The sequence below is a fragment of the Lepisosteus oculatus genome, chromosome 3 (assembly GCF_040954835.1).
Source record: "Lepisosteus oculatus isolate fLepOcu1 chromosome 3, fLepOcu1.hap2, whole genome shotgun sequence".
Taxonomy (NCBI): domain Eukaryota; kingdom Metazoa; phylum Chordata; class Actinopteri; order Semionotiformes; family Lepisosteidae; genus Lepisosteus; species Lepisosteus oculatus.
Genome location: NC_090698.1, coordinates 51175234 through 51200728, shown reverse-complemented (window position 1 = coordinate 51200728; position 25495 = coordinate 51175234). Strand labels below are relative to the sequence as shown.

The following is a 25495-nucleotide window of genomic DNA, read 5'->3' as shown; positions in this document are numbered from 1 at the left end:
CCTACACTACTTGATCAGTACTACAGCACTTCACCACAGGTGTGCCACCGTATGTTGTAGAAATCACAATAATGAGAAAATATAATTTAAATGACTTAGTTCTCTTCATGGTTAGTTAACAGTTCTTCAGTTCTAATTAACGTTAAAAATATATAATTAATCAATACATTAGAGATGGATTCCATGCCAAGAGATAAAAAGAAGGAAGAAAAACACTACTTACTGACAGTGAGGCCTTCTTCAGGGGTGGTCAATACAGACTAATAAATTTTACTAACCAAACTAAAGGTGGAAGTCAATGATTTTCATTTTGGGAGTTCCAAAACTTCTGTCTCCAAATGTAGATAGATTTAATTTGTTTAATAATACGTCTTTGTTAAGTTTGGATTGTCGTTTACCGAATAAAAAGGAATACATGTCTAAAAATGTGTCTTTTTTGTTCTCAGAGCCAACTGTCAGTGTTGTCCATGGACCAGGGAACAACAACAATGGGCCTTTCAGTCAAGACCCATATGACCTTCCAAAGAACAGCCACATTCCCTGCCACTATGACCTGCTCCCACAACGAGACAGCCCTCCTTCCCCTCACAAAGAGCTCAGCGAATGAGCCTGTTAGAACCGGTGCTCATGGACAATTGTACAGGCACAGAGATCCACAGGTTCAGTGGGTTTGTTGAGGAAGCACTGTGATTCACTGGCCTTCCTGCATTGCCTGCTTGCTGGCAGCGTATCTTTTCTGTTGAGTTTCACTGTTATTATTATTTTTTATTAAGGTGAATATTTTAGTTTATTCTTATCACTATAATTATTCTCCATTTTGCTTTTTTGAAAAGAAATCAATGATATCTTGTCTCCAAGACACAGTTATTCTTTAAAATCTATTTTTTTATTTTAGTCTCCAAGACACAATTCAAAAGGATTCCACCCCTTTAAACCTTTTATTTCCAAAATCACTCTTCTGCTTCTGAATTATGTCATACAATTATTGTCAAACAATAATAAAAGAACAAACATCTGTACAGAAATATGGTATCTTCTAGTAGTGTCAATGTATAATACCTTGCAAAAGTATTCACCCCCATCCAATGATTTTGTTGAATTATGTATACATATTTTTTGATTAATGAATATTTTAAAACAAATCTTGAATACTTGAACGGTGGACTTCCATAAGTAAAATAAATTAATTGTGAGGAAAAACTGCATATAAAAATCAAGAACTAAAATAGGCTAATTGCATAAGTGTTCATCATCTTTAGTCAATGTTTGGATGAAATACAATACTTTGTACACCAATTACAGAAGCAAGACTTTTTGGATAAGTCTCTACCAGCATTGCACACTGCAATGGTAAAATGAATGCCCATTCTTTGCAAACTTCCTCAAGATTCTGCCAAGTTGGTTGGGTATTGTTTATGGACAAAAAAAGTCTTGCCCACTATTTTCTATTCACTTTGTTAGGACATCAGGACTACTCAACCACATTCATTTTCCTCTGGTTAAGCCATTCCTGTGTAGATTTGGCCAAGTGCTTTGGGCAGTTGTCCTGATTAGATTGGAACAGAAATTCACCTTTAAATGTCTTTAGAAGACTAAACCAGATTTTCCTCTAAAATTTACCTGTACTTTGATCCATCAGTTTTCCCAGTCCTTACTGATGAGAAGCAGCCCCTTAATATACCGTCACTACCTTGCCTGATAGGAGGGATGGTGTTGACATGATGATGCTCTGTTGGGTTTTCACCTCACATACTGCACATATACTGTAGCACTTTCTATTTAAACCAAAGCGTTCCAGTTTAGTCTCATCTGATCATAACCATTTGTCACACACTTGCAGTACATGTAAATTAAATACTACAAGTTGTAAACTATGTGGGGAACTTGAGATGGGGTTTGCCACTCTCATACAGACCAGCTTGGTCAGCTGACCATGATATTGTCAAATAATGGACATTTTCTCCCATCTCAGGCATTGAACTCTGCACTTTCAAAGACACCATTGTCCTCTGAGTGGCATCCCTAATTAGTTTCCTCCTTGTCTGGCTGCACTGTTTGGAGGGACAGTTTTTAGGCAGTGTCTGGTACACATTTAATGATTGACTTCATTGTGCTCACAGGATATTCAGTGTCTTTTAAACTATTATATCCTCCTTACCTGTGACTTGCTACAACCTTACCCCTGGGTTGTTTGAATTTTTTTTTTTATGGTTGAATCTTCAACTGGCATTCACAACCTAACTAAGGATCCTTATAGAAACAGATGCATTTATTCTGAAATATGAACCATGTTTATTGCACTCAAGGGTCATTCAACTAATTGTACAATGTTAAAGTAATTTTGGACACCAGAACTAATTTAGTTTTGCCTTCAAAATAAATAGGATGAATACTTATGCAATTTACATTTTAACTTTTGATTTTTCTTTGACATTTTTGCTGACAGTTAACTTCCTACACCCATAAAGGGATTCAGCGTTCATGTTATGATGAAAAATATTCACTTTGAAAAAATATATATGATCACTTGCAATCTAACTCAATAGGTCATCATTGGATGGGGGTCGAATCTTTTTGCAAGGTACAGTAGATATTTGGATTTTTTGCATCATTTAGGATTTTTTTGTGCTTCCTATTTTAGATACTTCAAATCATGTTGAACCTTGAAATCATTCCAGTCACTAATAACACATATCAACCTTATGCCTATAGAATGCTAATGTAAAATAGATTTGAATTTATTTTTATAATGATGGCATGAACATATACTACTAGACAGTAAGTAAATTAGTCTGGATTACACTGCAGCTGTAAGGTTGAATACCAGTATGGGTTTTATTAATTGAAGGATAGCTATAATTAGTACTGTACAAACATTGATTTTATGCTTTCGATTAGTACAGATTTTATTTTACTCATTGTTTAATCCCATTTAGTGGGAGACATATAACAAAAGTATGTGCAGGATTAGGTGCCCTAAAGAGACTTTAGCTGATTTGTGCTATCTTATCAATAACACTTCTGCAACACTGCTATTGCCATCACATCATAATAGTAGACATCCTGCTAGCAGGATTAAAGACCTTCCCGCAGAACAGATCCAGGATACTTTTCGTTATATACTGTAAGTATTTTTAGTAATTCCAATTTAGATGATAAATTATGCTTAAGCTGGTCTTTTGCATTGCAATGGAAAGTAAATGAGAAAAAAACACTTGTATTCACATGCTACACTTTTGCTATAATCTCACTTTAATAAATATGCAGGAATGTGCTTTGTTGTGCTTTTGGTTTTCATCAGCAGAGCTCACCACAGCATTTTCATTTATACTGTGTGTCTTTCAGAAGTATACATAGACGCAGTTAGTCTTAAGATCTACTGAGCCAGATTTTATAAATTTGTTGTATAAAAATGATGTACATAGCTGTAAATCACTTTACAACTATTTCTGAAGTGATGCTTTTTGACAATTTGTAAACTGTACAGAAAACCTCGTTTCCTTGTATGTTATATTAATCAGTGCCATATGCTGATTGCTGCCAAGACATGCATTTAGGGAACTGACAACCTTTGAACACTTTTTTAAAATTTGACAGACAGTTAAAGGTTGTTCGGACTTGGCAATAATATGTTATTTGCTGTGGAATTTGCTTTTGGTAAAGTGACTCCTGCCTGACCATCCAATTTCCCCAGACTCCCAGTAACCCCCTAAATTAATATATATATACAGTATATATTATACCCACAAAAACTAACTATGCAATAAATATACACTGATAAATAATTGGCCACATGTGAAAGTACATATTATGGGCTATTATTCAAGTATAATTATCAGTTATATTCAATTATTACATATTCAATTACACATCACATGGAGCAACAGTACATTATTTTACAAACGTCTTTGAAGCCCTACTGTATTTGTATTTGTGGCGCCCTCATGGCAGTTCCGCGGGTATTACACTTCTTCCTTGGGACAACTTGCCACACTGCAAAATGTGATTCACCGCTTTTTCCTTCTTTTGAGTGCACACTCTGATTTCCGTAAGAGGCAAATCTCCAGTACTGTGAAAAGCATTTTCTGAAAATCTGAAACATAAATGTTCCATGTGAAATTTAAGGTCTATACGAAAGTTAAAGGATATTGTATATTTTATTACTTTCTTGTATGATCATAAAGGATGAATGCTTTAAAAAGACTACAATGTATCTGACCGATATATGGGGCATTATGGACCTAGCAAACATCTTATACAATTTAATAATTAAATATATTCAATATTCAACTGCATATTTGTAGCCACTGCAACAATGTCACTGGTTCTATATGGTTATCCAGCCTTGATATGTACTGTAATTCTGCACTTCTGTTGACGTCATTGTCACTGTCACTATACAGTTGGCACAATTCTAGTGCATACAATAAAATAAATATAGGTAGGCAGTCGGTATGTAAAAAAATAATAACATGACTATTCATCAGGCACTGGTGCAGTACTGAAGATACTGTACAGAAAATAAAATAGGAGATCGAGCTCCTTTAGCAATTAAAGTGTGATTGTCAGGTCACCATCTTTAGTGATATCTGTCCATTTTTTTAAAAGTGTCCTTTTCAATCCCACATTCAATCTCAAGTGCATGTCTAGGCAATGGTCAAACCACACTGATATTAATAAGTTTAAACAGGCTGCAGAAGTGAGACTCTTCTGATATACTGGACACACTACCTATGTTAGTGTCTGGTAATCCTATTGTGTCAATGGTGTAAAGGCTCTTTGAGATTTTGCAGCCATTTCAGATCATTTAATTCGAAAGGTGATTTTGTGTTACTTTCTTATATGGTAGTTGAGATAAAAAAATAGCAATAAAGATGCTCTTCATTCTATTTCCATTTGAAACTTTATGTTTAAAAAATTGCAGAAAAATTGGAGTTCAAACTGTACTTTGGTAAAGAGGATAGAGGGAAACTACATTTGGTTCTGTTTGGGTGTGCAGTTAGAAATGCAGAGATGAACGCCTTGAAGTTTGCAAGAGTAACCTTTCTTTCCTTTGTAAAAACAGTTTGATTGCTTTCAGTTTTTCAATCTGGATAATGTATCTATATTTGTTTTAATCAATGCTTTGATTATTTTGCTTTTTTGTTTTTTTTTCAGTAAATAAAAGGAAAAACAGAGATTGCACATAATTATTTCCAAAGAAAAAACAAAGACAATGCAATTTTCCTTGTACTACCAGTCCTACACAAACAATTTCTTCATTTATTTTACCTGTAGTTTATGTGCAAAATCTTTCCAATAAAAGAACAAAAATAAGACCTGTGGTCACATTAATCACTGCAATACAGTATCTCTTAAACTTATATACCTGTTCATACAGTGGGGAATTTACAGAACCTCAGCACATGGAACGATGCACATTACTCAAAGGTCCAACAGCAGTGTCTCACCTGAGAGTCAAGTCTACATGTGAAGATTCAAACTGTATAACTTAGTAGGGGTATCATACATGTGCTATCTTTTATCTGATCACTGAGCAAGAGACACTGACCTGTCAATGCTCCAGTGGTTGCATTGCTCATTAGTTTTACTTAATTTATCATACATTTGTATTAATTTTAAAGGGCTCTGCAGGACTGTTTCTCAATTTTTACATGTACATTATCCTATGAGCTTTTGTATCTCAGTCTCCCCTGGGAAGAACTATTGACATTACACTGATTCAGCAGAAGTAGTCCCATTCATACAGTGAGTCTTTAATCAGAGACTCATGGGCAAGGTTGAAAAGCTATCATAGGGAACTGACAAATAAGTGGAACTTTTTGCCACTTTTTGTACATAGTCCTTTATACTGTCGGTTTAAAAGTGGTATTTATTCAAAAATACTGAAGACTTGTTGTGCACGTATGAAAATCTAGAATTCTACAGAATTTCTGCAGGGAGGGAACTGACCCTATGGATTTCACCCAGAGATGCTTAATATTGTACTTTTGCTGTCAATCAAAAATGTTCATAGGGCATGGCTATCGTAGTAGTCACGTATTTCGAAAGAATATTATTGAAAATATTAAACAGGGGCGAAAACGAAAATGCATAACCTTTGAATAGGGCACAGTAGCTAAAATACACAAACCACAACTCTGTGATTCCGTTTTCTTGCTTTACAACTTGTGTGCAGCTCTGGTTTATTTACACGAGCAGGAGACTGCCCACTCCACGCACGGCAGACGTGGCATTTCGTGACGTCGTTGAGACGCGGCCATTTTGGAAAGGAGCAGAATAGAGTTTTGTTTGGGTGTCTTGAAGGGGTTCCCTTCGTTTCCCACTTAATACAGGTTGGCTTCAAACTCTGAGGAGGTATTTTACACTGCAGTTTTTTTTTATAAGAGGCTGTGAGAAACCAGGTAAGATTCCTTATGACATGCAATGTCACACCGGTTTTGGTGGATGTATATTGAGCGAGGTTTGGATATTATGATCATTCTGATCGTGAGGCATGACATTCGCCAGCTTTTTTAACATTTACTTTACAGCGATTTACAGTCTGATTGCAGCATGACAGTGCAGTGGTGTTGGGTGGTTTGTGTTAGGACTAGTTGTGTTCATGTAGCTGTACCGAGCATTTATAATGCAATGGTCCGTGTTTCTTAAGACTCAAAAAAGTTGTAACACTCAGTGAAAGTATAGGTTAGTAATGTATTGGAAATCTTACAATAGTGGTTTTAAAATGATCGCCATGTCTGACCAAGTTGAAATCGACAACATAGGCTGTGAAGCACTTCGCCGGTTTGGTGTGTTTCGGCAGCACTGGAGACGTGGCAGCAGCCGTACATCGGCCTGTCCAGGAGTTGAAAACCCGGCTTCTACGTACTCGTGTGCAAGCGCACTTGTGTGAGTGCTAGTTAATATACGCGTTGTGCAAGCAAGAAATAATTTTGAGAAATTTTGAGGCCTTATGCAGAGGTGTAGGCTGATTTCAGCACTACGGTGAAGAGAGTGTAATTAATGTAGGCTGTCTGATTTGTCTCAAGACAATTGCAGAATGTCAACTTTTTTTAATGTGTGGAATATTGGTGAAAAAAATGAGCCCCCCCCTGCTTTTACCTTAATAGTTTGAGATGGAAATATTAGATATTGAGATATGGGATATGACGTTGTAATTTGATTTTTTTTTAGAATTTTTTACCGAGTTGAATTAAAGCAGATAAAACGGTTTGCTGTATTATCTGACCTGGAAAAAAATGAGGGTGTCAGTGGTAGAAAGAAAAACTGAGCGTGAGGTTTAATAGGTATTGCTAGCCATAAACCTTGTACATGAATCTCCCATTTATAGCGAATCTGGAATTAAACCTGTGCCAGCAAAAAAAAAAAGTATTGTTTCCATTATTTGTACTTGCGCTGTCCATGAACTTTAAATGAGAAAAGAAAGAAGTGCTTTCACTCAGAGAAAATGGCTGTGTGCCACCTTTAATCTATGGAAGAAATGCAAACGACAGTCCAGTAAGTTATGCTTTCGGAATATTTTGCTCCTCTTTAATGTGGGTGACTTATGAATTTGCTGGGATTATTTAAAATACTAGCAAGCTTCAGATGACTGGCAGCATTTTTCCATGTGTAAAATGCAAATAGCTGTATAATTTAGGTATATCTTGTTTTCGGATTGCAGTGGTTTGAGTGAGGAAGATGATGGAAGAGAGTGGAATAGAGACGACGCCACCTGCCACCCCCCCACCACCCTCTACTGCTGTTGTGGGTCCTGCTCCTCCAGCCCTGTCACTAGGTGGGACAAAAGACCATCCACCATTCTGTACAAAGTGATAGAAATGAAAGGGTTTTCAAAGAGAAGTCTTAGAAGATTTTGGCCCTGTTAGTGGACTGTTATTTCAATGCATACCTGAAGCATCACGTTTCAATTTATTGTACCTGTTCACTGCAAAGAAAACTTTGCTGGGAGTCAATGACAAGTTTTATGCAGGAAATAATCAGTCCCACAGTGTTTTGGTTTTAAAATGATTCTTGCTGCAGGTTGTCAAGTTGCAAGATATAGTAGTTGGAGAATCTAACTTATCCAGATCTGAATTCCTCCTACCTTGTAGAGGTCAATTTCCTTACTCTTCCCTCTGTTTATCTTATGTATTTAAAAGCATGTTTTAACTGTGGGACATGTTTACCAATGAGCACTTATCTGTTTTTAAAGTACCTCAATGTGCAGTGCATTCCAGGGAAATATTGTTACAAATGGGGAGGTTATGAAAATGGTGAAAATCAGGAATTGACCAAGTGGTTTAGTCAATAAGTAAAACAAATATTCATAACCCGCAACTTGTAAGTGATTTCTCCAGAATGTACCTGAGTGGTTGGTAGAATTAGAGGCACATGAACTCTGTTCTCTGGCAAATCTTTGGTGAAAAGAGTAATAATTCAGACATGTTTGATTAAACAAATATTTATTAATGATGACAATACAAACACTACACTACACACAACGAAACATACAGCGCATAGGTTACTATATTTACAGAATGTACAAAAATGGTGTACAAAACCCCCCAGACTTCTACTAAGTATTAAACTCTTAATGCCTACTGAGGCCAAATAAGAGATACCTGTAAGCTACCTTTCTAAATACATGCAACACAACCTGCAATTAAATCTCTCTCTCTCCAAAATAAATTGGAGTCTATCTCCCTATTCTAAAAATGCACCCTAAGCAGGAAAGATGTCTCTTACCAAGGTATCTTTCACCTAAGAAACCCAAGTTACCTAAAAACAGAATAGCAAGCTCTCTCTAGCAAGGTTAAAATACTTAGCTCCAATCAGGTTTTGTGGGGATGATCATGAAGTAGGGGCTCTTGGCTGGCGCAAGTTTCAAGTTCCAGCTCCTTCTTCTCTCTGTTCTTGTCCTCTTCACCTTTTTGTCCTACTCCTCCCTTGTTGTTCTTCATGTGATCTTATATGGATATGTTTCTGTACTATTCATTGACAATCATTAACCCACAACTCACCTAGGTATACCAACTTTACAATTGTTTTTGCTCAAAGGACCCCCACATCCCAGCAAACATCCTCTCTGCTTTGAAGCTAGAAGTGCCAGGTATCACAGAGTTTACCTAAACTCTAAGAGACACTTCCTTGTCACCTAAAGCCGTAACAATATCATATTGTGTTTTTGCAGACAGGGCCCTTTTTTTTTTGCAAATTGGTCTCTCTGTACTTTGTAATCTATGTGCAGCTGTACTCTTTGTTTTCTTCCTGTTACATTCTGGTTATCTCTGAGATTTTGTGTTTTGTACTGATTCTTGTCAAAATTCTGTTAACAGTATTGTTGCAGTTAATGCCATGGGGTCAAATATTTGAAATGGTGAGATTTTGTGATATTTTTGGGGTAGTTGAAAATCCATGACTTAGGATCCTTCAGTCCTGTCCACATGTGACTGGCATCACATGTATAATTTATGTGTCTCTGGTAAGGCTGGGCGATATGGCCAAAAACATTATCACGATAAAAAATATCGTTTTTCGATATCGATAATTATCACGATAAATGTCAAATCATTATTTCTTTCAAGTTTAAAGGCAGATTTTTTCTCCTGAGTGAAAGTTGAAGAAACCAGACAGTTAATTGGTAAATTAAACAACTCTTTATTTTAAGAACACAACAAACACTTGCCAAACAGCAGTAACATTAAACAAATCTGAGGTAGAGAGTATTCAAGTCTTTTTTTATGTCAAAATATGCATGAGTAAAATTTACAAAATAAATATCATAATAGAAAAATTAAATACTGCAGTGTGATAAAACACACATAGAAGATGGCTCAGACAGACTGCAAAGTTTAAAGTGCTTTAAAGGATCATATCAGAAGTAGTAGCGAAGAATGGCACCGTTTGCAGCGGTCTCCCTACACTCTGCATACAGCCGAGGAAAATGTTTCCGATCAGGTAGCTCGTATCTGGGGTGAAGGACTCTCATAAGCTTCTTGAATCCCTCATTTTCGACAGTGCTAATGTCTTTTGCAATACAATATGCAATACAATATGCAACTGCATTTGTGATGTCTTCATGTCTTTTCGTTTTTTTGTCGTAAGGCACGGTGCTCAAAAATGATGCTACTATAGTTTGCTGCTGTGTAGTCGCACTGAATACTGGCCTGGTGCTTATAGATGGTCCCCTTCCACTAACAACACTAGTTTGTGACTGTAATCTTTTACTTTCTGCGTGTTCTAACGGGTGATGTTGTTTTAAATGGTGAAATAGGTTCGTGGTGTTGCCTGTCTTTGCTGGCACGGATCTGCGGCACAGTTTGCAGTGCACGCTGCTCTGTTTTATGTCTGATCATAAAAAGCCAAAATATCTCCAAATTACCGCAGTTGAATGACCTTTTCTGTCGACGATGTCATCGTCCTTCGAACTGGTCGTTGGCAGCACTACATTTGCTTCAGTGTCGCTCATTTCTCCACTCTAACTACAGTCCTGTCAGCCACCACTGTGTGGGTAAACAGCACCACGTTAGCTGCCCGGTCTGCAACACGTGCGCACTCTCGCAGTATTTTGTGCGCATGCAGCACAAACATATATATCGAACATTTATCGAACTTTTGTTTAAATTATATTGAGGAAAATTATATCGCGATAATTATCGTTATCGAATTATCGCCCAGCCCTAGGCTCTGGGTACATTTTAAAGTAAACATTTCAGCAGGTGTAGCTTTCCGCAGATGGTCAGCAAAGCTGGGCAAACACAAATTTGAGTTTGGATTACAACATGGAAGCAAATATTGCATAGGCAGTTAAGCACCATTAAAGGGTGTGAGTCTATGTTCAAAGGTCAGAAGTTTTTAATAGCTAATAATTTACATTTCTGAAAGAAAAGGAATAATATGTATGTGTATTTATTTTGCAGGCATGTCCAGTTCTTTGACGCTCCCCAGCACAACTGGAATCTCCTCCTATCCACCCCAAGGATTTTCTACACCCCCTGCCTCTGCCCCTCCCATCAGGTCCTCTTTACCTCCCTCTTTTGGCCCAATGACGTCAGCCTCTCCCCTTCCACCCCCTGGCACAGCCCCCTACAGTAGCCCTGTGGCTGCCTACCCCGCTGGCCCTGCCCCTCCCCTTAGCACCGCTCCTCCACCTGGGCCAGTGATCTCTGCTCCTCCCCAGGCTCCGCCCACATCAGGCTTCAGCATGGGTGCCAGCTATGACATCACAAGAGGTCACGCTGGTCGCACCCCGCAGACGCCTTTAATGCCTACCTTTTCCAGCCCACCAGTAGTAACAGGTGAAGCCTCGTTATTGTTATTTCTGTGTTGTATAAATACTGGAGAGTGTGTCGTGTGGTGTATTATTTGAAAACCTTTACAAATACAGACGTATGCTATCAGTTTAAATTAAATGTGTTAAAATGTGTATACATGCATGCATCCCTGCATTTTTATTCAGGTAAAGTGAGTCCTGGGTTTAAGAATTACCAAATAGGAATTTGTTCTAATGTTTTGTTTTAATACTGTACAGAAGGGTTTTTCACAATTTAAGCTGTATTTAGCCTTCCAGTTATCAATGTTATCAACCAGTTATCAATGAAAGAACAGGTATCATTTTCACTGTGGAATTCAGGGGGCGTTCCCAGTCCATTTCCAAGAGGAACTTTTCAGAAGGTGGTAAATGTGACTACTGATCTGCTCTGTAATTTCTTCACTTTGGTCTCTAGGGGTGGTGTCTAACCCCATGGTTCAGCAGCCTGCCGTGTCTGGGACAGTGGGATCGGGCTCCTCTATTACTTTTCCCGAAGATCATGAAGACCCCAGTGTGGCAGCAGGGGGCGCAGCTAATGCAGGAGGGATTTGGGGATTTATTAAGGTAGGTTTTTGTACCAGAGTCTAAAAGAACATCCAAGCGTAAATAACAATTTTATTCCACAGTCTCCTGACAGGTGAAGATAGAGGAACAAATTAAATTTTGCTCTAAGGTACAAGGTAATTATAAATGTATACTCTTTAGAGCTACATATTCAATTACTTTATCACAAAAGCACATCACATCATAATCGGCAGTTGTATAGATTTAATTTGCTTTAGTTCACATAATATTCCTTGAATGTCTGTCCTGATTAATCCAAACACTGCATCTGTCGGTTATTTGTACCATGAATATCAAGTCTGAGTTGGAAATGGCAGCAGTCTAAGCAGTTTCTGTATCTAGTGGTACTATAGTATGAAGTGTTACTGTTGGTGAAGAGTATCCACAATAATTCCTGGTTTAGACACAAGGGAACATGTGTTGGCACTTTTCAATGGAAAATTAGTGGGAAATTATTTTAAAATAATTTCCTTTGTCCGATGACACTTCAGCAAACCAAGTACTTTCACCAAAGCATCATTGTGGGTTTGCTGTTAGCTCTTAGCTGTTGACCATTGGGTGATTGACAGTGTATGTGCTTCATATTTGACCTCATAAGGGGCAAGCTTATTTTCAGTTCCTGTTTCTGGGGAGATGTTGGTAATTGTGCTGATCTGCATTAAAGATACTGTGTGAAGCTAAAAGAATTCAGCTGCTAAGCTGGCAATAATGGTAGCAGGTCAGTTTCTATACAGTCTTATAGAAACAAAGGGATGGGGAATCCAGTATTATCGATATATTTCTATACTGAATTATAATGTTTGATCTGTCTTTTAATGAGTTTTCATTAAATCATCAGCCAGATAAAATGCCACTGTGGAGGCCAGGAGGGTGTCTGGGTTTTGTTTTACCTTGCATTTCTAAAGGGATTTGGAAACATAGTTAAGTATTTTACAGGAAAGTAGATAAGGTTTAAAAAATCACGTCAAGCAAAACAAATCACCAAAGGGTGCTTTCTGTCAGTCCTCACCCAAAACATTTTACGAATTTATTTTTCTGCTATAGACCTTTTTGATATAAGAAAGCATAGTTGTCTATATTGTTCTTTGTATTCTGGTCATTCCATGTGGAATCGGCCTGAATTTTGTGTGATCGTATTACATTTTGCTCAAATTCAGTTCATATACTTGTCATGCTGTGGAAATCTGCCTAAACCCTTACTTCCAAGGTCTATTAAATTAAACTACAGTTAACCACAACCTTGTATTGCACTAATCACTCATTGAAGATGGTTGTGTCATCTATGACTGTTTAATCAACGTATGTTTCTTTGAAGCATTGGATGTGGTGTATTTATTATAATTATTGGCACTTATATAGTGAAATGTGTATATCCGGACTACTTGAGAAGTGGTTAATAGAAAATGGAGAGTATAGCTAAGGGATATATATCCCAGTTGTGTAATTAGAGGAGTACCACAGGGATTTGTACTAGTACCACTGCTCAGAAAATTAAAAAAGATTCAGATATGATTTGTGATTGAGCAAACTCCTGGAAGATGAAGTTTAATGTAGGCAATGTGCAAGGCATTACATTTATTTATGCAGGTTGTAAAAAACTCTAAAACACAGAGGCTACTTATGATTTTATATTGAAACGTTTTCTACATCTTTCAGATAATGTAGTGAAGCAAAAAAAAGCAAACAATTTTAGACTAAACACATAAAAGTGTAGAATTTAAATCAAGGGCTTCATTTAGAATACACAATCAAGGTAAGCATGTTATAGACAAGATATTGCTGCACTCTGGGGCTTAAGTGAATGTCCTACACTGACAGGCTGAACAAATTGACTATTTTAAGTCTTGAATAGTCTGACTGGATGTGATACCTGTATTCAAAATCATCTAAGGCACTGACAAAGGCAGCCCAGTGGATTACTTAAAAAAAACTTTTAAGTTAACCATTGCTTCTATTATCATGTATAGGTCCAGACTGCTTTGAAGTTATTTTTCTAACATGGAGAGCATGTTTTTTGCATACATTGCAATCTATAAGATGGCATTTTGAGAGAGCAGGATTGCAAACAATAGCAGATAGACAGTGATGGTAATTGGGTTTATCTCCATTCATACCTGAAATGAAGTCTTTAAAACATTTATCATTAGCTTGACACTATGATGGGGTGCAAATACATCCCACGTGGATTCAATTTGGATAAAGCATTCTTTTGATCTTAATTTAGCAAACTTTAAAAAGCCGAAAACTCTTGTCTCAAAGAGAGGGATTTTTTCTCTGGCATTATTTTGTCATTTTCTGTTGCTTCCTTTGTATCAGCCTCGATTGTTTCAAGAAATATATCTTCCTTCTATCAGTTACCTACTAAAAAATCAAATGAGCAAGAAAAAACAAATGGCCCCCTTTCACTTGTAATTGTTGTAATGCTAACATGCTATGTTTCTGTTTCCTACATTGAGTTTTATAACAAATTAATGTGAGGAAGAGTGGTAATTTATCATCCTTCTTCTACTTTTGTGTGCCATGCAATAGATTTCTAGATTCTGTTTTTAGCAGTCAGAAACTAAAGTATGCATGACAGTTGAGTAAGATCTCATATCTTGGAATGAGAGCCTGTAATTGCAATTTTCTGCTGAGAAATTGGCATATTTGTAGAGTGCCAGTGATGGTAGTTCCACTCGCAAAGACAATCAAATATGCATTATTAGAATTAGGTTGGCTTGATGCTTTTATGCAAAGTAGCTGGGCCTTTTGCTTTAGTGTACAATAGCAATAGCAATATAGTACCCAGGATTTAAGCCTTCATCCTTTTAGTTATGAGTCCAGAGCATCCATATTACAGATCCAAATATATACTGTTTATGAATTTCACCATACATGGCAATGCTGAAACAAATACTGGTCCAGACATCAAATTTACAAGGGGAGCTGCAATGTATTTGAATCAGATTAAACAGATCCATTTTTTGGAGTTCTCAAGTTTACATGGTGGGATTTTGAAAATTGTGAAATCTGGTTATTCTGGGATAGTATTCAAACAGGATTTGAAATGCCATTTAAAAGCAGCTACTGCATGAATTTCTTTTTCTACTGAAGTACACAAGCCAGACTCTGTGGGGAGCTCTTGCACCACAACTGTTCCATCTTGACCCTTGGAGGTTCCTGTAGAATTTTATTCCAGCTTGGCTTTTAACAATTCAAACCAGCTCGTTATTGGCATAATTGGACAAATTTAAGTTCTTCAGTTGCTGCTGCTTTAAAGAAACAGAAACTCTACAGACGTAACAGCCCACCAGGACCAGTATTGAGCATGTCTGTCCGTCTTATACTTTAACACCCTTACCTGAACCTGTAGTGTCTGGGAATTCATGAAAATTTTGAACTTCTGCATCATTGAATTTTTGTTTGCTTTTATCAAATTGAAATTGATTTGTTCCAATTATTATTCACCCCTTATTTCTCTTAAAATCAAGCAATGAATCTTCTGTGTCCAATTACTGCTTGATTTACTTTCTTATTAATTATGTACAGTACTTTTTTAGTCTCTGTTATCTTCCTGAGGTCTAGAACATGTCAGGGATTGAAGAACTCTGTATATACAGCCTGCAGAGTCAGGCCCTGCAGGACAGTGTTTTGGGCATCCCTGGACAAGGCCATCTGGTGTTTTCAGATCTGGAAAAAAAATAAATGAGAAGTCTTAGCCTTAAAACTGAACATCTGTGTAAAGTTATGGAAAGGGATCAGATAGGCACTGGCTTTGTTTTATTAATTTCTAATATTAAACAAGTCAAGCTGACCTTTTTAAATTGCACAAAATGGATCTTTACAGACTGCACTGTAGACCTTGCTCCTTGGAATCAGATGCTTAACAAAGAGCTTTATCTTCAAATATATTACTAATCTAATTTCTAAAAACTTACTTTAATTTGAAACATGAATTTATAGAAATTCAATTATCTTTTTTTTCATCTAAGGTTTCATGAAACTTCAGAATCAAAATGAAATTCTAAATTTGGCCACAGGGTGTTGTAGATAGAAATGAAATGACCAACCATTTAAAGTTATTTTTTAATTCAGTAAATATTATTGGAAATCGATGTGCATTCATCTGTTAATGTTTTTAAAGTGTGTGATCTATATGTGCTTATTTATTTTTTATTCCATGCCCGTGAGGAGTTAGTGATGACTATGTGGTTCAAACCCTTAATACTTTCCGTGTTGTGCTAATTGTGCTGTTCTGTCCTCAGACAAGTATTCATGAACAGGTGTGATGGTCCCATTTTCTCTTTTTTCCCCCAACAAATCCAAATTGTATTTGGGTATACCAAGCAGATGTGCTTAACAATTAAGAGCCAAATCACTCATTAGCGCTCAAGCGTGCTGTCAACTTCTTGCAACTTTTATGCTATTGTATTAAAAAAAAACAATACATTCTAAAAAACGTCAAAAGCTAAGGCCCAAAGTACATCAAAACCTCAGCCCACCTGGCAATCACAAACTGCAAGCCAGATGCTTGATGAGATTCTACAGTGCTCTTATGCTTTTTCTGCTGTGCAAGGACCTCATCAAGTGCTGGGTTTGTGATTTGTGATCACTAGGTGGGTCAGAATATAGATTTTTTTTTTGTGGACCTTGATTTTGTTTGTATGAATATATGTGTAATTACAAGAAATAGCATAAATGCACGTTAAGGAATTTATTCAAAATGTGCTTTAATCAATGAACTATAAAATTGAAGTCATGTTCTTAAACAGATATCATCCTGATTTGTTTTTAACTGAGCGGATCTTTGTTGCAGCCGACAAGTATCGCGATGCAGTGAAGTCAGAGAGATGACAGGCTATGTGTGGAGTGTGGAAGCATAATGGTTGGGGTGTTTCTTCAGTTCATTAGCACTGAGTTTAATTAATTTTAAGTAATGCACTCCTGAAAAATGTAATGATGAAGCAAAATATGATATTGCAGTGTTTAATTTACTCCTTTATCAACAATTGTTTAGAGAAGCCTTGTGGCTAAGTATACAGTGTATCCTAAGTGCAATCCTAAGAATGGATTATTCTTAGAATTAGTCTCTTGTCTATTTATTAAGGATGCCACTTTAATTAATGCCACAAAAAATTATATTAAGTGTCTTGGATGTAATGATTATTCTGCTCTATAGTTAGATGTATACAATAATTTCTTAATGCCTGATCTTTTTAGGGTGTAGCTGGAAATCCAATGGTGAAATCTGTTCTGGACAAAACGAAGCACTCTGTGGAGTCAATGATCACTACTCTGGATCCCGGAATGGCTCCATATATAAGTATGTCTTGTTTTAGTCACTCAAACACAATCTACACAGTCTATAAGAGTGATCCACACAAATTCTTTCATTCTGCATTTCCTGCACCCTGCTTTTTTTCCATTTTCTTTTAGTAGCAAGCTGTACCAAACATCTGTTCTTTACTTGTCTAGATTCATTGCTTGTACTTCATGCTATAAGAGCCATTTGCTCTGAGCAAACCTGACTTGATTTTGCACTAGGGCGATGGAGTGTTTTATAAAGTGCTGCCGCACAGCTTCAGTTTCAACAGTATCAGTAATTGTTCCTGTAACTTCTCAGTGATTTGATCAGGAAACATCTTGTTCCATTGTTTGTTTTTGCCACTGGGAAGGCAGCTGTGGCTGGTATTGAATGTTGAGTATTTGTTATGGTAGTTTTTTGTGCAGTGATGTCGTACATTTTGTGGAAGTTCCTCAAACATTTTAATTGTGATTTCAGATCTCTTCAAATTTAAATCTATAATGTTCTTACATATAAAGGGATGAATGTTGCAGTGTCACTTGAAAATCCATCACAATTAAAATAATAAGGCTTGCTTGGGACTTGAACATCCCAAATTGCATTAAGTAACTTAAACCCCACTGAATACATTTTTAGTGAAGCTCATACTTGAAGCAGTTAGTATCTTATGTTTCCTGACTGCTCTCAATGATTTATTGATTTGGCTGAAGCCTAAGGGCAAGAAATATTAAACCAAAAGCAAGATGTTTCATCAGGCCTCCTCTGGTTTGTAACCTTGCTTATGTTCTTAAGAAGCCATGTATAGAAAGAGAGATTTTAAGAGTGCATTGTAGAAGATACCTTAAAAAAAAAACATTTTTTTAAAAGACTGATAAAAAGTAAATGTGATTGCCTAATTTGTTGTTTTTTGTTCTCTGGTTCAAGCTCCTGAGAGAATGGGGAATAATCGTTTAGTCGTGGCCTTTCCTCACATGCTTCCATTAACAACCCTCTGCATTGTAATTCCAGAGTCCAGTGGGGATCTTGACATTGTTGTGACCTCCACTAAAGAAGTGAAAGTTGCAGCTGTGCGCGATGCCTTTCAGGAGGTGTTTGGGCTGGCAGTAGTGACGGGGGAAGCCAGCCAGTCCAACATTGCTCCCCAGCCTGTAGGCTATGCAGCGGGGCTGAAAGTGAGTAGAGGACTGTTATATTGCACTGCGCAGCTTCCTGATTGAACAGCTTCTTCAAGCAGTTTGTAGACTAACACAGCTAATGCCTGTGTTCCATGAATCCTCTGATGACGCATGACTTTTTGTTAAAGAAAACTAATTATACCGATCTTTTTAAAATTGAGTCATATCTTTTTTACAAGTTTCCAAAGAATTTGCAGTTTGCAAATCCTGCAAAAAGGATTTCATGGGTCTCTTAGTTGTGTCAATACCCTGTAAATAAGAATTGGCCACAGGCCAAATAATCCTTGATCTTGTGACATGGCTACCTGATGTTCTGTTGACATACCATCTACAAGGTAAACCGGATAAGGACCTCCTAGTACAGGGAGGTGTTCAGGATAGATAACAATAGTGTGTTCAAAGAGTGGGGAGAAAGCCTCTAGAGACATAAGTGGATCAGTGCAAAGAGACGTTTCTAAGTTGATAGGAGAACATTTAACATTTGTACTGAAATCATTTCCTTGCAGGGTGCCCAGGAACGGATAGACAGTATGCGTCGAGTGGGGATGATCCATGAGAAGCAGCCTGTTGTCTCAGTAGAGAACTTTATTGCAGAGCTATTTCCTGACAAGTAAGGGGGAGCTTTCTTTAATCTTCCTGATTAGCTTCAGCTCCCAGACCCAAGCTAATCAATATTCTCCTGCATTTAACAAAGCACAGCAACTGTTCTGTTCAAAGTGTTGTGTTTCTCTTGTTCTTCTTATTAATCTATCTCGTGTACAGCGGGATATCCCAAGGTGATACCATCAGTTAATCAGTATCTGTCTTTACTTTCAAGTTTTCTAATACATTGTGGAGTAGAGTTCATTTATCGTTCTAGAACTGGAATCATACCAGAAATGTTAATCAGTTTTGTTTAAGGTTACCTAAAGAGATGGCATTGGCAAAATACGTTCAGCCTTTTAGAAAGCAGGACTGCAGTCACCAGCAAGCAACATATCTTAGCTGGAAGAAAACTGCAATTACAAATTAGGTATATATACAGTATGTATATAATATGTATAGTGTATACGATGCATTTGTCTCTTATCCTGCTGTATAAAAAGGATTTGTCTCCCTGGTTTGCTTAATTTTATTCTTTGAGTATGTTACAGCATTTTATGGCAGAAGACAAAAATCTTAATCTGAAAACTGGAAAATCATATAAGCCATAAAGCGCCCATATAACCATTCATACATATCATATAAAATGTCAGTTACATCACTTTGTTAAAAATGTGTATTTTCTTTCCTTAGTAGAAAAATGGGTTTCATAGTTATCAGATGCAGTTAAGGAGGTGATCAAACTTCGTATTTATGTTCTTTCAGGTGGTTTGATATAGGCTGCTTAATTCTAGAGGACCCTGGCCATGGTATTCACATTGAGAGTTTTACGCAAGCCACTCCAGTGCCGTTGGAATATGTTCAGCAGGTCAGTGTTTTAAAGTTACTGCAGTGGAGTTTACATTTACCCAAAATTATTATGACAAGTTTATTTTGCTTGCTAGGATTGTTCATGTGAAAAGTGATGGACAGTTTTCATATTTTGGTGGAGTCCATCCCTGTGTAATTGGTACAAATTACTTAATCCTCAGTAAGCATGTTTCTCCCTTGAAATGTCATGCTTTTGATGCAGCTGAAAATTTTCAGACTTTGCTGATCAATTGCATATTGAGGTAAAACCATCTGTCTAGTTGAGGATATAGAAGTATATAATATCAAAAATATTTAATTATTTATTTAATTAAGGTTTGCAAGTTTCATAAGTAATATATGTATCTTTTAATCTCACCATCACCATGTGGCCTTTAGGAGGTTTTTGAGAATACGTATAGTTTTGTATAATGTTTTAGTTTTTTTCTTTTTATTGTTTATGAGGATAAAGTAAAGCATATCAAATCTTTTGCCATGTTGCAAATGTATTGGCCCTGTTAGTATTCAGTCTAACCTTAAATTCCAGTTAAGATGGAATCCCGGAGTGAAATGTTTGGAACTAGGTTCAGTGGTGTGACAGGCTGACATGTTTGAGAACCTCACATGCCTAATTTTTCCAATTGGAGCAAACAGACTTTGAAAATGATTTTCTGATGTGAATCTGTGTAAGCATGTACCAGCTGTTACAGACTGATACTTGTTTGTTTCTGGCGTCTGTTGCTGTACCATGGTGAAAAGCTACGCTCTTAAGGTAACATCTCATGCAGTACTTCTATATTTTAGCGGATGCCTATCTGTAGTATGTACTTTTCATAATTTACTTAAAGCCCTATTAGCTCACATATTTGCAGGATATTGAAAAAAGAGGGAAAATATTAAAGACTAAGACATTTGTATATTCTGATAATGAATCTATTCTAAGAGACACCTCTGCCCCTGCGAGATCCTTTGCTGGCTGTGGTCTTGGCAGACAACATGCATTTCTCTATAATGTAAATCTTAATAATTGGCCTCCCTGTCCAATATTATGGTGCTCAACACTAGGAAGTTATTTTGTTTCAAATGAGTGGAATAATTTGCATCAGGAAATGTCTGGAAAAATGATTTCCAGACAGTTTGACATTGAATTAATTTATTTCTCTGTCCAACATTTAACTTGGTCGATTGGATAAAGATTGTCATTCATATGGAGAATTGACAGTATTTTATAATGGCTTACTATAGACAGCCCCCACCTCCATTCCTAACATAAAGGCTAATGTATTTACTGTACAGTTGATTAAAGGTTCGTCACAAACCCATCATGTGTCATTTGTTATTTCAAGGATCAACTTTATACATTATTTGACATAGTGCTTTTTATCTAGAATTCATATATTCTAATGATCATTCAAATTATGTAGAATCAATCAAAACATGTTAGCAGGGTCCTGTTGTATTTTCAGTACTGCCTATTCCAAATCACTCTGTACGTTTAATGTTAATGGTATTCTGAAAAACTGGCTTTTTTTCTTGAAAGCTAAATCATAATATGTAAATGTCTCCCATATTTGCCTTTGAAATTGCAATGCTTATTTCTACTAGACCCCTTGTTCCAGCAGTTCTTTTTCTGTTTTAAGCATTGCACAGTTTTGAGGCATGTAGTTACTTGAATTCCAAATTGGTCTCCACAGTACAGAAGCTACAAGCTTCAAAGGTAATTTAGTTTTTATTGGACGTAATTATGTGATAGTTGTGCAAGTAATAATGCCATATTTTTAAATGATCATTTTATCACAATGTTAGAAAATGAATGTGTACGATTTTTGCTTTGTTTTGAGAATTCTTTAGTGTCTATCATGGAAAATGTGGTGACTCAAACGGTGTGTCACTAATAAACTGCATTTACCAGGATACAATATAACAGGGCTAAATTATTCACATTGTATTCTTGTCTATGGATAGCAAGCTTCAATAAACTGATTATATATAGTTGTATAAATTGTACTGTATACCATATATATTTATCCTGACCTATCCATAGATTTATGCATGTCCTAGAAAGTGTTATGTAGTTTTAAGATATGTTTCTTTTAATGCTTATTTTTACTCGCATTTAAAAGAAAGTATGTTCATTATCCAGAAATAATATTATAAATTAATAACAGATGATAATCAGAAACTGCTTCACCCTATTTAGGAGTAGGAGATAACTTTGCCCTTTAAAGTGAACAAATGAAGATATCCCTCATATCTTATGATTATATAAGAGCTTTAGGTCTCTGGTGTCAGCTCACATAGTGTTGTCTTCTTTTTCATAGATTTTGCATAACTTATTACTATGTGATCCATGATGTCTTTGGATATAAGACTTATGTTTTTTTTATATGATAGAACGTTTGTCATAGTAATATACCAGACTGAAGAGTCTATTTTTTAAAACACATATAAGCATGGAGTTTACCTACAGACCCTGGGTGTTCTCAGCTGAAGGGACATCATGAATGCACATATTCCAAATGCACCAGTATAACAGCATGCGTGTACATTTAGTTCTGTTTGTAGTGTGAAGAGCATCACCAGAACAATTCAGTGGATTTACATACAAGAAGATGTACATTATACTGGTTAGACATTTAAACTGATACTGTGCTAAAAAGTTTAGTGTTAACTTTGCTCTACTCAGTGTGAATTGGCTGTTGATATTGAAATATTTGGTGGTGATTGTTTCCTGGATGCCTTAATCCTCTTTTATTTATTTTCTGATGGTCCTTGCAGGCTCAGTCCCTCACCCCTCCAGATTATAACCTGCGCTGGTCTGGTCTGCTGGTGACAGTGGGAGAGGTGCTAGAGAGGAACTTGCCACACATCAGCAGGACTGACTGGCACGTCATGCTCACTGGAATGTCCCGAAGACAAATGATCTACAGCGCAGCCAAAGCCTTAGCCGGCATGTACAAACAGCATCTTCCACCCAGGACCATTTAGCATTAAAGAAACATTACTTTACCCAGTGGTTTCTGAAGGACTGTCATTTTTCACACGTTCAGGAGGGATGGGCTTGAGTTTTCCGAAAAGAAAAATGAACAGGTTCAAATCTTCAGTTGACAAATGTAATGTACATAGTCTAAAAATTAATCAAATACAATTATTGAAATATCATGAAACTGAACATCCCAACTGCTCACTTGTTCCCTTTTTATAGATTTTGAATACCAATAAATCTTGACTTAAATGCCGCCTTCCTTAAAAAAGCAGAACAAAAGATATCTTATGAAATGTTTTACTTCCCTTCTTAATCAAAGTGGTTAAAAGAATTTCATGAATATACGTGTTTTCAAAGATTCTATGCTTTGCAGCACCTTGAAGTCGTAATTTCCTGAAACCTAATATGGTAAATCCTGGAGAAATTTGTTTGCCTAACCAGACAGCTGAAATGTTTTAATTATCTCCATCTTATCCTGAAGTAGATTGTACTTTCTAAAAGTTAAAAGACTTCGGCCAGTATCTACAGTATTTCATGATTATTTGCTTTGAGATTTGCTTATGAACAAGATAATGTACCCCATGTACAAGTGTGATCAGCAAGAAACAAAATGTTTTGAACATATTTAATTGCAGTCTTTTTTTAATTGCTGGTACACTGCTAGAACCAGGGGGAATTTTTAAATTAAAGAACCTAATTCATATTAGAGAGATAGATTTGTCTTATGTTATTGTATAAACCTTCAAACTGAATTGGTTTATTGATGGCATAGTGTAACAAAACAAACTGAATCTTGTAACAGCTGTTTCTCTCCTCAGCATTTGTTTTAAGGCCTAAGAAAGATATGTCTGTAATACCTAAGAATATGGATATTGAAACATCTGTTGATTGCTTTCTGTAATGTTTGGATTTTGCTTCCTCAGTAATACGTTGTTTAGTATCGATGGCCATGGCCACACCTGTTTGCTCATGAATTTGTCTATTGCAGTTAGCTCAGTTCACCCTAGGCAAGGGCTTTTAAAGGGGCCTGAGCTACTAGAATTCTATTCCTGAGGTTTTTCCAAGCATCTCAGTCCTGTAATCTCTCCATTTTGCCAAAAATGCAGCATAAGTAGCATTGAATACAATCGCAGATTCATTTGTGGTAACCCTTTAATTTTTTTTTACTTCACTCTTAATATTATGTATGTAATAGTTTACAGTTTTTTTTTTACTTTATATTTTTTTAAACTTTGGAACTACAATCAACCAGCTCAGAGTGACTACAGAACAAAAAAGGAAATTGTTGTAAATGACCTTTGAGTTTGATTGTTAATGTTATGGGGGAAAATGTTTACTGTTTGAACTACAGTACATGTGCATGACAATTACAGTTCAGTTAAACTACTTATTATGTTTTCAACAGACACGCCCTGTCCTCTTCCCTTTTATTTTAATGGGTATGTGACCTGAACTCTAGAACGAGTCATTTTCAGGTTAATTGTCAAGTTAGATTGTAGTAAATTATTATTCATATAGGCCAGCTATAAAATATCTATAATGCCAAGCATATATATTCCAATCTTGACTTATCTTTACAGTTGTAATTTCTCTTATTGTGGTGAAGCAATAATAAAGGAAAAAGAAACTTTAGGATATATAGTTAATGGCATAATTTAAAATTGATTATGTTGTTAAAATTATCAAATGCACTTGTAAGATCTCATTTAGATCATTTACAATTTTGGTCATTGTGTTACAAAAAAGATCTTACAGCTGTGAATTTGATCCAGAAGAGAGCAGGTTTAAAGGCTTGTCAGACACTGACAGACTAAAAGAATGAACTGGAGAACACAAATGAAAACAGGATTGAAGTGCATTTTAAACAGAGTAGGGGGCACTATTTTATGCAGTGTTGTGGAAATCTGGGATATACTATACAAGAAAGCTGTCAAAGCTGATTCCCTGGCTTGTTCTAGGACAATGTTGAGTGAGGTTATTGGATCAGTTAGTTGGCCACAAAACAGCTAGTAAGGCCCAATGGCCTCTTTTGTTTGTAGCATTTGTTACTGTGTCCTTTTGCCTTAAAAAAAGCCAGGATATTTGCCAGAACTCATTTACAGGAATCAAAAACCTAAATTAAGAGTGAACCTTGAAAATCTGTTTTTGAGAGAGCATGTCGCATCAATTCGAAGTATCTGTAATACAATTCATAGAGGTATTGTAAAATATAGATTAATTTCTCATTCCCACACACTAAGCAACAGGTTAACTTAGAATAATGAATCCAGGGAAGACAAATTGAGGATGTCTGTTTTCTGTGCAGCTGGAAACTTTTTTTAAGTTGCAGGACTCAAAGACCATTTTGCTAAATACTATTAAAATGGACAGAGACCTTTCTTCATATGCATATGTGTTTTGTTCTTTGTACAACTGAACATTTAAATTGGTGGTTTTACCCCCCTTCCAGTGTGCTTCCCTTATGTGTTACTTTTTTCACTTAAGGCAAGTAAAACCTTTTCTTTGCTACCTTGTGTTTGCATTTATTGAAGGCTAACTCCCGGTGATATGAAATTTCATATCTCGGCTAGAGCTGTTGATAAAGAATATACAGTTACGGGTATATACAGTACACTGTCACTGTTCATTTGGGATACAAATGTTGGTACATGTAGTAAATAATATTTTTAGAATGTTTCTGAGGTATATTTAACAGAAATGCAGATCTTGGAAAAGGTAAAGTGGCCTTTGTGTCATGTAAATAATAATGTGTTTTGTTG

General features: G+C 36.3%; 2 protein-coding genes across 4 annotated transcripts in view; both read left to right on the top strand.

Annotated features, from left to right (window-relative positions):
* Positions 1 to 5304, top strand: part of megf10 (multiple EGF-like-domains 10) — a 97384-nt gene extending 92080 nt beyond the window's left edge. The window contains exon 25 of the mRNA XM_015368634.2: positions 447 to 5304. Within this exon, the coding sequence (XP_015224120.2) occupies positions 447 to 607 (161 nt within the window). The 3' untranslated portion in view covers positions 608 to 5304. The remainder of the gene's footprint in view (positions 1 to 446) is intronic.
* A 948-nt stretch (positions 5305 to 6252) lies between these two features.
* Positions 6253 to 25244, top strand: prrc1 (proline-rich coiled-coil 1). 3 transcript variants are annotated; one of them, XM_069187223.1, is made up of 9 exons: positions 6253 to 6404; positions 7667 to 7780; positions 10905 to 11282; positions 11712 to 11860; positions 17060 to 17162; positions 18153 to 18316; positions 18826 to 18929; positions 19667 to 19769; positions 22529 to 25244. In XM_069187223.1, the coding sequence occupies exons 2-9, from the start codon at positions 7684 to 7686 to the stop codon at positions 22736 to 22738; spliced, it is 1308 nt and encodes a 435-aa protein (XP_069043324.1). In that variant the 5' UTR covers positions 6253 to 6404; positions 7667 to 7683; the 3' UTR covers positions 22739 to 25244. The 3 variants fall into 3 exon arrangements, with proteins under 3 accessions (XP_069043324.1, XP_069043326.1, XP_069043325.1); XM_069187225.1 differs by lacking the exon at positions 6253 to 6404 and adding an exon at positions 6870 to 6891; XM_069187224.1 differs by lacking the exon at positions 6253 to 6404 and adding an exon at positions 7279 to 7500.
* The last annotated feature ends 251 nt before the right edge of the window (positions 25245 to 25495 follow it).